Source organism: Arachis duranensis, unplaced genomic scaffold (assembly GCF_000817695.3).
Source record: "Arachis duranensis cultivar V14167 unplaced genomic scaffold, aradu.V14167.gnm2.J7QH unplaced_Scaffold_232525, whole genome shotgun sequence".
NCBI classification, from domain to species: domain Eukaryota; kingdom Viridiplantae; phylum Streptophyta; class Magnoliopsida; order Fabales; family Fabaceae; genus Arachis; species Arachis duranensis.
The window spans coordinates 1,277,785-1,292,813 of NW_026264851.1; the positions used below are offsets into that span (position 1 = coordinate 1,277,785).

A 15,029-nucleotide genomic window follows, 5' to 3' on the forward strand; every position below is an offset into this window, starting at 1 on the left:
AAGCTGTTATGGGTTTTAGTTGTTAGAATTTTATTTGCAGGCAAAGACTAGACAACAACAGTATATGAATATCAATTTGAGTAGTTTTAATTTCAACAAACTAAACTATGAGGAGTAGTAAAAAAATTTTAGCTAGCCTCATGACTCATGAGAATATGAATGATAATGGATACAAATCGTTAGAATCATGTTATATATGTGAGTAGTTGAGATTGTGGGGTTCATTATCATGCAGAACATGTCTTTTATGTTTGCATATATGTGACCGTTTATGTGCGTTGTCCTTCAACCAAAAAAATGTAAATGCATTCTGAGGGTTATCTTTGGAATTACATGTTATGAAATAAGTGCTTTTTATTCATTAGAAAACTACAAATAATTATAAACCTTATTACCTGTTTAGCATCACATTCTCTGATAATCATGTATGCATGCACGGTGTAATAATCTAAATTCATAATTGACTCTTATGCCATGATTTACCCATTAACATGATCAAGTGGAAATAAAAGATTCCTTCTAATATTTGCACATAATTTCCTGGGACAGCATTGTTACTGCTGCCATGAGAGAGTTTATTTGTCTTCTCAAAACTTGCTACATACTAAAAATGAGTACAACAAGCTTTCTTGAGTAAAAGTGTCCACCATAGCATTTAATCCAATAAAGATAATTCATCAATCACCATTCAATTAAGAGTACACTGAAAGCAATAGAAACCTCTTTTTTCTAAAAATAAAAAATCATACACATAGTATCATATATTATAGGTGTGAAATAAACAACTTTTATTTTAAACCAAAAGTACTGTTTTAAGATGGCATTTTATCATTTTATTGGTATATATATAAATTTATCATAATATAACAAACCATGCATGTAGGATTGTAGGTTACATATATGAAAGAAGTTAATTCAGTTGTGAATTTTGACAATGCTATGTGTAAACTAAAATTAGTCATTAAAATTAGTCACTAGTATAAAATATATGTTCAATATTTAAATATAAAATATATATTAAAAATGAGTTAAATAACATATGTATTTATATACAAATGTATAATGGTTAATTTTAATGTACAAATAACGTTTTATTTTGACAAACATTGAAAATCCTTGAGAGAATCCAAACTCGGGGAAAACGGGGTGAAAATGATGACAAAAATCAGTAGTGAGTGGAACCCAACAGAATGAAGACAGCTTTTAGTCTACAAAAGAGATATAACATAGCCAAACTCATATGATTATGTGTACTACCCTGTTGCCACTCTGTAGGTGTAATCTTGATTCATCTTAATTGAACAAGTTTGGGTCCAAAGCATGTGACTTGTCGTTTTCTATGTAACATTTTTGCTTGGTGTTTTTCTCTTCTAATGGTTACAATTAGGCATGTAGCATACTCCAATTCAAATCAGATTTGGCCCCAACAAGTGCTCTAATGCTCTATAGGGAAACCAGTGCTTTATCTCGTTTTAGTAATTATTGCACGATTTTAGATTAGTTGGTTTAGGTTTAATTGCTGAATTTAATTTGTTTTTATTAATGAATGATTTCCAAATGCATTTATAAATTACAAGCATGTAATAAAGTATTAAGGAGAAACTTTCTCTAAAAAAACTTTATGCCCAAAAAAAAAAAAAATTTAAGAGTGGTACTTGGTTTTTTTTTGAATGAGAATCCCAAAATTCTAATATTTAATATCAAAAGTAAATAATTACCAAAAAAAAGTATCATAAGTAAATTAATCTTTATCTTGCAATGTGCTTCTATCACAACTAGCACTTTTGACACAGCTTAACATGATGGAGAAGTAGAGTTTGAGGTATAGTATATTTTTATTTTTATTTTTCCGGTTTCCAAAACAAAGTATCCCATATTTTTTTAAAGTTTAATTTTGATTTACCAACGGTGTAATATTACGTCTAATTTTTTAAGAGTGGGTATCCATCTTGGTTTTGATAATTTTTTTGAAAGACTATAAAACTCCCAATAAAAAAAATACCTATTCGGACATTTGAGATTTAATTTCGTAAGGATGGTTAGTCTCTAGAATATGCTTATGTGACATGTTAATCATTAATATATTTTTTATTTAATTTTTATAAGTAAAAACAACTTAAAAATTACTAATATTTCTTAGTTTTATATAATAAATTTAGCTAAGTATTTAAAAAAGGCAAAAATAAATAAATAAATAAATAAATAAACAACCCTAATAATTATCCTTAAAGGACAAGAAAACTTCTAATAAAAAAGAATTTGTCAATTTGAATTAGTTTTTAATGGATAACTCAATAGTTTAACATGTCATGTAGGCTTATTTCGTTAATATACAGAGAAAATATTGATAGAGAGACTAATCTGTCTCACAGAAATAAAAATTAAAGGCTGAAAATAGTTTTTTTTATTGAGTGTCTTATTATTTTTTGAGGTATTTGTGACGAATTGTTTAGGGTTTTTTTCTCTTTTTTAAATAACCATTCACATAGTTGATATAAGAAGTAGTTATTTTTGCTAATGTGACATACGTAGTTGAATGCAAGTGTAAAATTATTTTACTATCTACCAGATCAAAATTAAATTCTTTCTTTTGTTTAGGACTTCAACAAGTTACATGAATTATTAATGTTATCAGCATTTTAGAAAGAAGCCATACTCATACTTACCCAACGAATATACTATAAAGTTTTGTTAATGTCAACATTCATATGGTTGGCCTACCTCATGATACAGTTGCAATTTTTGGGATTTGGGAAGTTCTAATGTATTCTCTTCTTCTATTCGGTAATAACTGGATAAGTTGTATTCCTTTTCTGTATTAGTTGGAGAAGAGATCAAAGAGGCTCCACACACTTTCCACTTTAATTTTCAACAACAAATGTCACGTTTTTTATCCAACTTTACATGCAAAATCAGCTTCGGAAAATTGTTCAATTAAGTTAATAATATCATAAATTATTATAGACATGCTTTTTTGACTAAAGGGTGTATATTACTTGTAAGTTGCATTTTATTCCAGCTGGCAAACAACAAAACTTGGAATCTATACACAACAAAATTATTATTCTTTAATTCTTAGCTTTTGGGATTATTATGGAGCAAAGGTATTCTGATCCCTAGTTAATGTTTGTTTATTTTCATGGCCAAGACTCATTAATCATTATTAGCCCTTTAATTTGCTGTGGCTCGAGGTGGTGAATGTGGATATAGAATCCTTATTATCACTTTCATGTCAGGTGAAGTAACAAAGCAATATGAATTACGTGATTGAGTTGAATTGAAGATGTTGTGTGCACTTGTGGATTTAGTGCATTGAAGGGACAAAGGAAAAAATATATTAAAGATAAAAATGCTTGTCAAATTCTGAAATTTTCACACTAACATTTACTTAATTGAAGTAAAAGAAAAAAAGTGAGCCTCTTTACATTCACTAAATGGGAACTCGTTGGACTTTGGCAACTTGCTAATCCTTGAGAAATAATATATATTTAAGAGTAATGCTAGAGATTTAATTCTTTTAATTAATTTCAGTTTTTTTTTATATTTTATTTACTAAGTGAGGTCGGTTACATGGATCAAACGACGTCATTGAACTCGTAGAAATTAAAAAAAATAACTAACTAAAAATTGGTTTCTAAACTTTTTCTAAATTTAATAATGCCACATAAACTATTTTTCTTATAGTTATTGTAAATCAAGACTTATAAAAGGTTTATATTTGCGTTAATATGTAACGACATTTTAAGTAACTAATTTGAGTTAGTCGAGTGAATTTTTCATTAGCTTAAATAAGTATTGGGATTTAAATATAATTTTGTACATACAACAACCAATTAGTTATTAATAAATTTTTAAATATAGGCATATAGCTCAAATCAATCGAAATTTTCGATTAAATCGATTCCATCAGCTGGTTTGGTCCAATTTTCAAGCAAATTGGCAATTACATTTACATATTTGAACTCTTGATGTGGTGATTCTAACATTAGAGAAAGTATGTTTGCAAGGTTGGTTTCCAAATCACTAGACAACTTGGTCCCAATCAGTTAGACAATCACTGTAAAATCAAGCTTTGCCCGCAAGATGAAGCAAAGATACAATCACTTGAATAATAATATTGTATCCTATTTCATCAAACGTAGAGACTTTCCCTTTTGCAACAACATACCACAATAATGCATGTGAAATGTGATTAATTTTTCTCTAAAGAACTGTTTAATGTTGACTATTCAAATTCAATTATGCATTATGGCCAGTGGGAGAGTCCTTTCTTGTGCTGTTTTTTATTTCTTAAATTGTTAATTCAGAAAACGACGTTCAAATTTTTTTTTTTAAATATATATAAAAGTTTGTTACAATTGTGCATATAACATTGGATCACAAGCACAGGACAATGATAATTAAATTGGCTTCACCTTATTATCGACAGCTGATCGCTCTCCCAAGAAAAACAAAGTCCTCACATTTTTATAAGACTCGTTAATTTTTTTTTTGTTATTTACGGTATTTTTTAATTTGATAGTTTAAAAATTAATCTATTTTAAATTTGAATTTTATTTAAGAATTTGATATTTGACTAATATTTAATCAATAAATTATTGTATACATAAAATAAAATTCAAATTTTCAATACTTATTTAAATAGATGAATAAACTGACTCCACTAATCTAAATTGATTATACGAAAGCTAAGCTAGTTAGCTAATGTTGATCACCGACTAATAACCACCTTGATCAGAAGAAAATCTGACATGAAAATTAATAAATCATATGCCTCAACACATTTGAAACCTGCTCATTATTTATTGATCATTGGTTATGCTGAATAGGCAAGGGCATGGTAGATCCAAAAACCTGGCATGATTAGGGGGTCTCTAGGCTTTGAATATGTCCATCAACAACATTATTGCTTTTCAATTTTGATTATACAAAATAAAGGGCACATGGATTTGGAATCAACCACAGGATATAAGAGACAGAAATGGCACGAAAGTGACCCCCATCCAATGTACTAATTTAATCTACGTGCGGTAATTCCCATAAAAGCCTCTCCATCAGAATTAAGAAAGTTGTTTTTATTACAATTTAGCATATTTAACAAGTTATTATTATATTAATCATGTATATGCCACACGCACCCCCTCCCCTTCAATTGTTCCCGTAAAATTAGCAATACTTGTCTCGTTATAATATCAACTATATTCTATACCACATATATATTAAAATTAATTATTAATATAAAATATATATTAAAATATAAAATACACCTTAAATATAAATTAAACAATAAATATATATAATAACTTTTAATATTAATTTTAATATATAAATAATATTTTTTAAATAAAGTATATCTTGTATTGCTGTGTCCTAGGTATTTTTTTTTACTTTAATTTGTCTTTTTTTTTCTCGGGCGAAGTTATAGGATAATGCTTAATTATTAAGCAGGTTTGAACATCCACATGATAATTAACCATCTTAGGCAAATTAGTCGCCTACAAATATGATTTCATATTTATATTTATAAATACTATAATCAAATTAAATTTATATTTATTCTTGTGTGAATAAATTTTTGAGATATAATTCATCTCTTATGTTATTGTAATACGTTTTCTTTTAATAAAATGAGAATAATTCAGATATCAAAAAATATGATCGTGAATATTTGTAAAAGACATTTTGATACTTAAGTCCGTAAGTGTTTAAAAAATATAAAAATTCTATAATTATAAAATATTAAACAAAAACTAAAATTTATTATGTGGTCTTTTTGAGATATAAAAATAGGTATTTTTAATTCTTTATAGACATAGAGTTAATATTATGATCGTTGATCATTAAGTTAAATTATTCTTTACAAACTTAAAATGAAGGCAAATAAAATCGAACTAAGACTCAGAATGCTCAATAAAAATCGAGTTATAAAGTGACAAATCAATGTTAATAGTTAAAATACAAATAAAAGTAAAAGAACAAATTAATTATAATTTATTTTTATTATTCACAAAAAATTGCTTGTTTTGTTATTAAAAAAATTAATTATTTTAATAATTAATTACTCTACTGAAAAACATGTAAAATAATATATACACAGCACAAATACATAAATACTTTTACTTGATGATACCTAACTTTACTTAAACTTACTTGAGATAAAAAAAAAAAGCCTGCTCAAATTCTCAACATTAAGTAGTTAAAGTTAAACGAATAATATCTTTCTATATGCATGTCAAAAGAATGGAAAAGAAAACCTACTCCTAAGCAGTTTTTGGCTGCTTAATTTGTTTTGTTATATCTCGTCAACAATACTCACAATTACTATATATATGATGAGAGGATCACTACTCTCACCATCAATAATTAACAAATTAAAAGGAATAGAATTCCCAACTTTTGTCTATATCTTGATCAACATGAACAATATATTTTAATTTAAATCACAATGATTTAGATCACAAAACTCTTTTTACCCACTTCTTAACCACTCTACAATTATGGTATATCGTAGCGTCACTATTTTTCCATTTCTTAACGTTATATCCACAGGTGGCAGCAGGTAGCTAGCCACCGTTAATTTAATTTGAAGAATATATATATCATTTTAATATAACTATATTACATTAATTATAGTCATTATAATATTTTAAAAATATTGTTAAAATTAAAATAATATTATTTAAAAATATTATTAAAATATAAACAAAAATATTAATTTTAACAATATTTTTGTAATTATCATAATCACTTTGACATAGACATATATATACATATATATGGGGCTGCTATCTCATGAATGTGTGACGATATTAAAGTGAACGTGCATAACACAATGGATTGGAACGAAGTCTGAGATAGTAGTGTACGATCGGAGCAGGTATAAGTCAACTATTTTATTCATCAATTTGTGTCATCGCTACTAGCATGAGTTGGAATTGAATATATTTTGTCAACAAATTATTGTGGTCTTGTGGATTATACAACTTGATAAAAATATATGGTCCAAATTAAAGATTGTTTGAGTAAAAAAATATTAAATAAATAACAAAATAAAATAAAGATGGCTTGGTATGGCATCCAATGCTTAATTAAAGTATGAATACTCGATATGCTAGATATTAGTTGTTAATATGCGAAGATATATTCAATTCCCTTGGGATTTAGTTAAATTTAGCCTAGCTACTTTTATATTTAATCTGTTTGGGCTGCTACACTCACCATAACATTCTTTTTAAGAAAGGTTAGTGTTATAATTATAAAATATCTACTATCACATTTTATTATAATCTAAATTTGAAAAAAAAAATTCTCCATAAATACTAAAATTTAATCCGTATATATTTGTGTATATTTATACATGATATATTTTTTGCACGAAAAAATTAACCAACAGAAATAACATACTAATCAAATTTTTCATAAACATAATAATTAAACTTTTCTATGGTGAGTGTCTCATTAATAACTAATTTTTTGTTTCTATAATTCTATGTAATAAGATTGTTTTAAGAAAACCCTCTGCAGTAAGAGAGAAATTATTATAATTTATCAAAATATGCTATGAGTATATAAAAAAATCAGTCATCAAATTATTTGTATAGAATATATGTTAAAATATAAAATATATATTAAAAATAAGATACAAATATATATAGAAATATAAAATAATTAATTTGATAGCTATTTTTTTTTTTTGTGCACATAACATTTAACTAATTTTTGTAATTCATCATACATCAATTACTAAAATTTAACCTAATGAAACCCAATTGAGAGTTGAAATTAGTTGAAGTTGGGTTAATTCTAGATACCCCTTATTGAAGCAAAAGAAAAAGAAGAAATAGACGTGTATTGAAGCATTTAGAATGCAATTATTTTAGAACTTATTACACTTGTCGTATAAGGGTACGCAACAAACTAAGTTGTTATTAGACTAGTTACAATTATTATATGATAAAGTAGAATTAGTAATATAGTATAGTATGATCCTGTTGCACATGTTAGTTAGATGCATGGACCATCTCTGATTTTCTTTCTCTTGTTTTCTTGTAGGGTACCCTCAACCTAAGTGCACTATATAAATCACTAGCCACACACTGTTGTGGAAAGGAACATAAGAGATTTAATTTCCTCTTTGCTAACAAGTAGTGTATCTTAATCTTAGTGCTTATATATTAATATATAGTTAGTTAATTATATTGCTACTAAGATCTTTGGAAATAATAATGGCAAGGAAATTAGGGTACTTGAGATTTTTTATTGTTTGTGTGATAGCATCAATTGCAACAACACATGCTCAATTGCAGCTTGGTTTCTATGCTAAAAGCTGCCCAAAAGCTGAGAAGATTGTTTCTGATTTTGTGAATGAGCACATCCACAATGCTCCTTCACTTGCAGCTGCATTAATAAGAATGCATTTTCATGATTGTTTTGTCAGGGTAATTAGTTGGTTATTAATTAAGTAATTACTATAATTAGCTTGTTGTGTTTCAAAATAACCTGAGTTTTAACTTTCAGGGGTGTGATGGATCAGTGCTTCTAAACAACACAAACCAGCAAGCTGAGAAGAATGCTCCACCAAACTTGACAGTGAGAGGGTTTGACTTCATTGAGAGAATAAAGAGCCTCGTGGAAGCTGCATGCCCTGGTGTTGTTTCTTGTGCTGATATCTTAACTTTGGCTGCTAGAGACTCCATTGTTGCCACTGTGAGTACATCAACATAATAATCATTCATCAACACTAATATTATATAATTAACATGGGATTTTCTTCAGGGTGGACCCTTCTGGCAAGTTCCAACAGGTAGAAGGGACTGCTCCATTTGATAACTTCACCACCCTGCAAACTAAGTTTAACAATGCTGGACTCGATCTCAATGACTTAGTCATCCTATCTGGTATTTACATTATTCAATCACAGTTTTTTATAGACCACTTTATTTCGTTTTATCTGTCTTTATTGTTTCTTACTCGCATGCAGTTTGTCTTCGTATATAGTTGATAGTTGAGAATTATTAGATAATTTTATATGTTTGACTAAATTATTATCTAACTGTTCTCCACTATCAACTTTACGTAAAGACAGATGCATGTATCCGAGTTTTCACCAAATATAAAAGTGACACATAACTATGTGACAGCTAAAATGATGAATATATGTAACTTTGTGGTTTTGTAAAGGTGCACACACAATTGGAGTGTCTCATTGCTCAACAATCAGCAACCGTTTGTACAACTTCACTGGGAAGTTAGATCAAGACCCTGCACTAGACAGTGAGTATGCACAAAATCTGAAGAAATTCAAGTGCAAGAGCATCAATGACAACACCACTTTGATTGAGATGGACCCTGGTAGCCGCAAGACCTTTGATCTTGGTTACTATAACCAAGTTGTTAAGAGAAGAGGCCTATTCACTTCAGATTCTCAGTTGTTGGTCAACAGTGTTACAAACTCTCTGGTGAACCAATTACTTCAAGGGTCACTTCGGAATTTCTATGCTCAATTTGCAATCTCTATGGAGAAAATGGGAAGAATTAATGTCAAGACAGGGACACAAGGTGAAATCAGGAAACAATGTGCATTGATAAATAGCTAAGAGTAATTAATGTTTTTTTTTTTTTGACAATGGATTTGTGTCATGGTATGTGCAACTTTGTATGATGTATTATTACTATATTTTGTCCTTTTTTGTTGGCTTATTTTATGCTATGCTGTAGGGTGTACTATTTCATAGGAGACCATATGGTGAGGGTGTTTTTTTATGTGTTGGAATAAGTGGGTTCCATTTTCATAATTTTTTTTGTTCTTATTTTATAGTGTGAATGGTAGGGGAAGGTTAATACTCTTGCTGCAATAAGGATAAGTGAGAGAGGAATTGTTGTGTTTCCCATGTTCATGTATAAGATGGAACCTGTTAATTAATTGTATCCTTTTTCTTACTTGTAATTCAATTCATTTTTCTCTTAATCAAGCGTTATTCTTCTTTATTATTATATAAATAAAATTATGCTAAAGTCATAATTTAGTTCATGATGTTTGTTCCGGGGCTTATCTAGAACCGGACGGTGGTTGGGCTTGTGTGAGGCCCAAGCGCTGGAGGAGTGTGGTCTCCGACTTGGTTTACGTTTGGGAGCCGCCTCCGAGTTGTGTGTTCCAAGAGATGGGGGGTGGTACCTGCAAAGACACTCCGATGCCTAAGTCAGCATGGGGTTAAGCAGGTTTAGAATGTATTGGAACTTAGGGATACCTGAGAGGTGTCAGTGTATTTATAGTGGTGAGCCAATAACCACCGTTGGAGTAGTGCCGTATCTTTAGGGTGCTAACCGTCCCTATTATCTTGGGGAGGTTAAGATATGGCTTTATGAAGCGGTTAGAGAGATTTTAGGGGCGGTTACTCATTTGAATGAGTATTTATCTGCCAGTTTAATCTCATATCCGACTTCTTCAGACCAAGTCGTGGTTGATACCGACTTCTTATGTGAAAGCCGGTACTTAGCTAGGCTCTAATCCTTTAGGTTAGGCCTTTTAGTTGGACCTGGGCCTTTGCATTGGGCCAGGGTATGAACAGTGCCCCTACTTGAGCCCAAATTTTCTTTAAAGTTTGGGTTCATTCTTCTCCAACCTTCATTTCTCGGATAAATGTTAGTTTTGTTTCTTCCATATCATGCTTTATGTTTGCATGTTTTGTGAGTGGATAGGTTGACCTATAGATTCTAGCTTCGTATCTCTCCTCTTTAGGGGCCGTGTTTTTTTTTTTATTTTTCCTTTTCTTTTTCCCTTTTGTAGGTCTCTGCCACTTTTCTTTATATAAAAAATGGCTTCCGTAGACGTCCTTTCTCAGTGGGTAGATGTTACGGTCCTTGGGGAGGAACCGTTGGTCGATGCTGAGTTCATCACTCATCTTCGTACTCATCACAGGCTCTGTACTTCGGAGGAGGACGAGCCAAAATATGAACTGATAATCCCGGGTCCTGAAGACCGGGTCTGTTTTGGGAGAGAAAATGAGGCGGCCCCTCATTTTTTCTTTATGTAAGGAGAGAAAATGAGGCGGTCCCTCATTTTTTCTTTATGTATGAATGCATGATCACCCGCTTGGGTGTTTTTCTTCCTTTCTCGGATTTCGAGATATCTGTTTTGCAACACTGTAGAGTTGTCCCTACTCAACTTCACCCCAACTCTTGGGGTTTTTTGAAGATCTATCAGTTTATTAGCCATGCTCTGGACTTCCCGACCTCTTTGAGGATTTTCTTCTTTCTCTTTCACATGACTAAGCCCTTTAGTGGGCTAAACAACAAACAGCAATGGGTATCCTTCCGAGCCATACAAGGTCGGAGGATTTTCACCCTTTTTGACGAATCTTTTCACAACTTCAAGAACTTCTTTTTCAAAGTACAAGCCGATCTTTTCATGACTTCAAAAACTTCTTTTTCAAAGTTCAAGCCGTAGAGGGTCACCACCCCTTTTTCCTTGATGAGCACTCTTCCCCTCGCTTCCCCCTTTATTGGTTGGCGGCCTCCTCTCCCGAAAAGTATGGTCTGGATGACCTAGACGAGGTGGAGGCGGCCGTTGTGGGGTTTTTCCGAGAAGCGTGGGGGAGGGCCCCATACTTGGATACGAGGAAGATCCTTCAGGGGACGCCGACTTTTGTTCAATCTTGCATAGGTAGTGCATGCATTTCTTATTTCCGAGTTGTTTCCGCCGACTTGTATTTTACCGACTTGTAACTTGGTTGTTTCTTTTGTAGATATGGCAAAAAGGAATGCTCAGGAGTCTTACCAAAGGGTGCAGGAGGCTAAAGCAAAGTCCCGGGCCAGGTCTGGTGGTGCCAAGGCAATCCCCTCCCCTCCTCCTCCTCCTCCTCCTAGGACTGTGGGTACTCCCTCTCAGCCTATTATAATCTCTTCCTCAAGTTTGTCCCGACCACTCCCTTCTGCCCAACTTCTCTCCGAGCCAGAGAAGAAGAAGCGCAAGACTTCAGAGTCTGGCCCTTCTTGGGATGGTGGGGTTAAGGCGGATGCTCTTGCATTCGTCCGAAAGAATATCTATCCTTTAATAAATATGGATGATGTTTCTGTTCGGAACCACCTCACCGCTCTGGCCGAGGAGAGTTTTAGGGCGGCGGGAGTTTGTGGCAAACTTTTGGACATCTTTGAGAAGACTCCCCTCAGCTCTTTGGGGGCAACCTCAAAAGTTGAGAAGCTGGAGGGGAGGCTTCTTGTTTTTCAAAAACATGAGAGGGAGTTGAAGGAGGAGAGGGATAAGTTGAGGGAGGAGAGGGATAGCCTTCGGGAGAAGGAAAGCCAGCTGCAGGCCCAACTTACCTTGGAGGCGAATTTGAGGAAGACAGCCCAGGAGAGTTACCAAAGTTTATTCCGGGATATTGTGGCTGTGAGGAAGGATTTGCTGAACTCTCGGAATGCTTATGCCGAGTTGGAGGACTCTATCGCTGAGGGCGCCGAGGAGTCTTGGAGAATTTTCTTGGAGCAGGTCAGGGTTATAGCTCCCGACTTGGATCTTTCTCCACTACATCCTGACAAAGTAGTTATTGATGGCGCCATCGTTGATCCTCCTGTCCCCGAGGTCGTTTCCGAGTCAGACCTGAAGACTCGGGGACAGAGGATTATTGAGTCTCCTCCTCATTCCCGAGATGCTCCGAGTTCTTCAGCTGCTCATCCGGCTTCCTCTACAGCTCCTCCTCCTGGTCCTGGTGGCGCTCCTCCCGAGTCTGGCGGTGGTGATTCCTCTACTCCTTTGAAGAAATGACTCTTATTATTTTTTATGGCTATATGGGGGCCCGGCCTGTGGGTCCCCCCTTTTTTAAACTTTATTTATCTGTTGGTGGATGTGAACAATTTCTTCTTGGCCTTTTTGAGGCCGTAAACAAAGTATTCTGATCTGTGCCCTTTTTTTGGATAAGGGTTTTTAAACCAAGTAAGTGCCCTTTTTTGGATAAGGGTTTAAGTTACCTTGTGCTTGCATGCTTTTCTATTTCGATATGTTTGATCTTTTCTGGAAAACCTTTTTGTTGGCTTGCATTGCTTTCTCGAGCCTTTTCCGTTCAAGGGCTTTTATGCAGCCTTTAAACTTTTTCCAAGTTTTCCTATCTCTTTTGTTATCCTTTATACTCACCTTTGCTTTTTGATGAGTTTTCATGACTTAGGTTATTTTTGCGATGCGTTTTTCCTTTACTCGGAGCTCGGTTTTCTTTTACTCGGAGCTCTTTCGAGTTTGTTTTACTCGGATTTTCATTTCGACTTAAGAGTCGGATGATTCCTGAGTTCTTACGATCAACTCATATAACCTCTTTACGCCGACTTGTACCTCGTCGTTTTATCCTGACGACCATCTAGGTCGGTTCATGGGATTTTCACGTTTTGTCGAGCTTAAGTCGGCGCGTTTCGTAGAAAAACTAAAAAATAAAGGAGGATATTAAAAGAGATATTGTAAATGAAAAAGATCTTTATTAATTGAGGAAGGTACCTTTTTTGCTACTAAGGGTCTTGATAGCCTATTTGATGGTCTATTTTCCCTTAGCCTCTACTATGATGCCTCGTTAAAAACCCTTCTCCAGAAAAAACCCTTTTTTTGGGAAAAAATCATGAAGTTGGGAAAAGAGTACATCAGGGAGTAGAGTTCGCTTTTAACTGTAGTACCTTTTCATATTACAAGCATGCCACGACCTTGGTAGCTCAGTGCCATTCAGGTCGGTTACCTTATAATAACCTTTCCCTAACACTTCCTTGATTTTGTATGGTCCCTTCCAGTTTGCGGCGAGCTTTCCTTCTCCTGATTTGTTGACTCCAATGTCGTTTCTGATAAGGACCAGGTCATCTAGGACAAAAGCTCTTCGAATGACTTTCTTGTTGTATCTAGTAGTCATCCTTTGCTTTAATGCCGCTTCTCTTATTTGGGCACCTTCTCGGACCTCGGGGAGCAAGTCGAGCTCCTCTTTGTGCCCCTGTACATTTCCGACTTCATCATGGAGAATTACCCTTGGGCTTTGCTCACTGATTTCTACAGGAATCATGGCTTCTACGCCGTATACTAGTCGAAAGGGTGTTTCTCCTGTGGCGGATTGGGGGGTTGTCCTATAAGCCCACAGCACTTGAGGGAGCTCTTCAGCCCAAGCTCCCTTTGCTTCTTGTAGTCTCTTCTTTAATCCTGCCAGTATGACCTTGTTAGCTGCCTCAGCTTGCCCATTGGCTTGTGGGTGTTCCACCGAGGTGAACTGATGCTTGATTTTCATACTGGCTACCAAACTTCTGAAGGTGGCGTCGGTGAATTGGGTTCCATTGTCTGTGGTGATGGAATAAGGTATTCCATACCTTGTGATGATGTTTTTGTAGAGGAACCTGCGACTTCTTTGAGCGGTGATGGTGGCTAATGGTTCTGCTTCTATCCACTTTGTGAAGTAATCTATTCCCACGATCAAGTACCTGACATGTCCTGGCGCTTGGGGAAAAGTACCTAACAAATCCATTCCCCATTTTGCGAAAGGCCAGGGGGAAGTGATACTGATGAGCTCTTCTGGGGGAGCCACGTGGAAATTTGCATGCATCTGGCACGGTTGGCACTTTTTCACAAAGTCTGTGGCATCTCTTTGCAAAGTCGGCCAATAGAATCCTGCTCGGATTACTTTTCTGGCTAGTGACCTTGCTCCGAGATGGTTTCCGCAGATCCCACTATGTACTTCCTCCAACACCTCGGTGGTTCTTGAGGTCAGTACGCACTTCAGCAATGGTGTTGATATCCCTCTTCTGTAAAGGACATTTCTCACCAAAGTATAATGTTGTGCTTCCCTTCGGATCTTTTTAGCTTCTTTCTCCTCCTTGGGGAGGATGTCGAATTTCAGGTATTCGACCAAGGGATTCATCCATCCGAGGTTTAAACCGACTACTTCAAGTACTTCTTGTTCATCTTCTGTTTTTGATACCGAGGGCTCTTGGAGAGTTTCTTGGATCAGACTTCTATTGTTTCCTCCTGGTTTGGTACTTGCTAACTTGGATAGGGCATCTGCTCTGCTATTTAG

At 33.9% G+C, this 15,029-nt stretch overlaps 1 protein-coding gene across 1 annotated transcript; it reads left to right on the forward strand.

Moving 5' to 3' along the window:
- Window positions 1–8,121: 8,121 nt before the first annotated feature.
- LOC127744054 (peroxidase 3-like) lies at window positions 8,122–9,939 on the forward strand. The gene is given in 5 exon segments (XM_052256325.1): window positions 8,122–8,438; window positions 8,518–8,706; window positions 8,776–8,813; window positions 8,815–8,897; window positions 9,181–9,939. Coding segments are annotated over 5 exon segments (939 nt in total). The 5' UTR covers window positions 8,122–8,225; the 3' UTR covers window positions 9,597–9,939.
- Window positions 9,940–15,029: the final 5,090 nt, after the last annotated feature.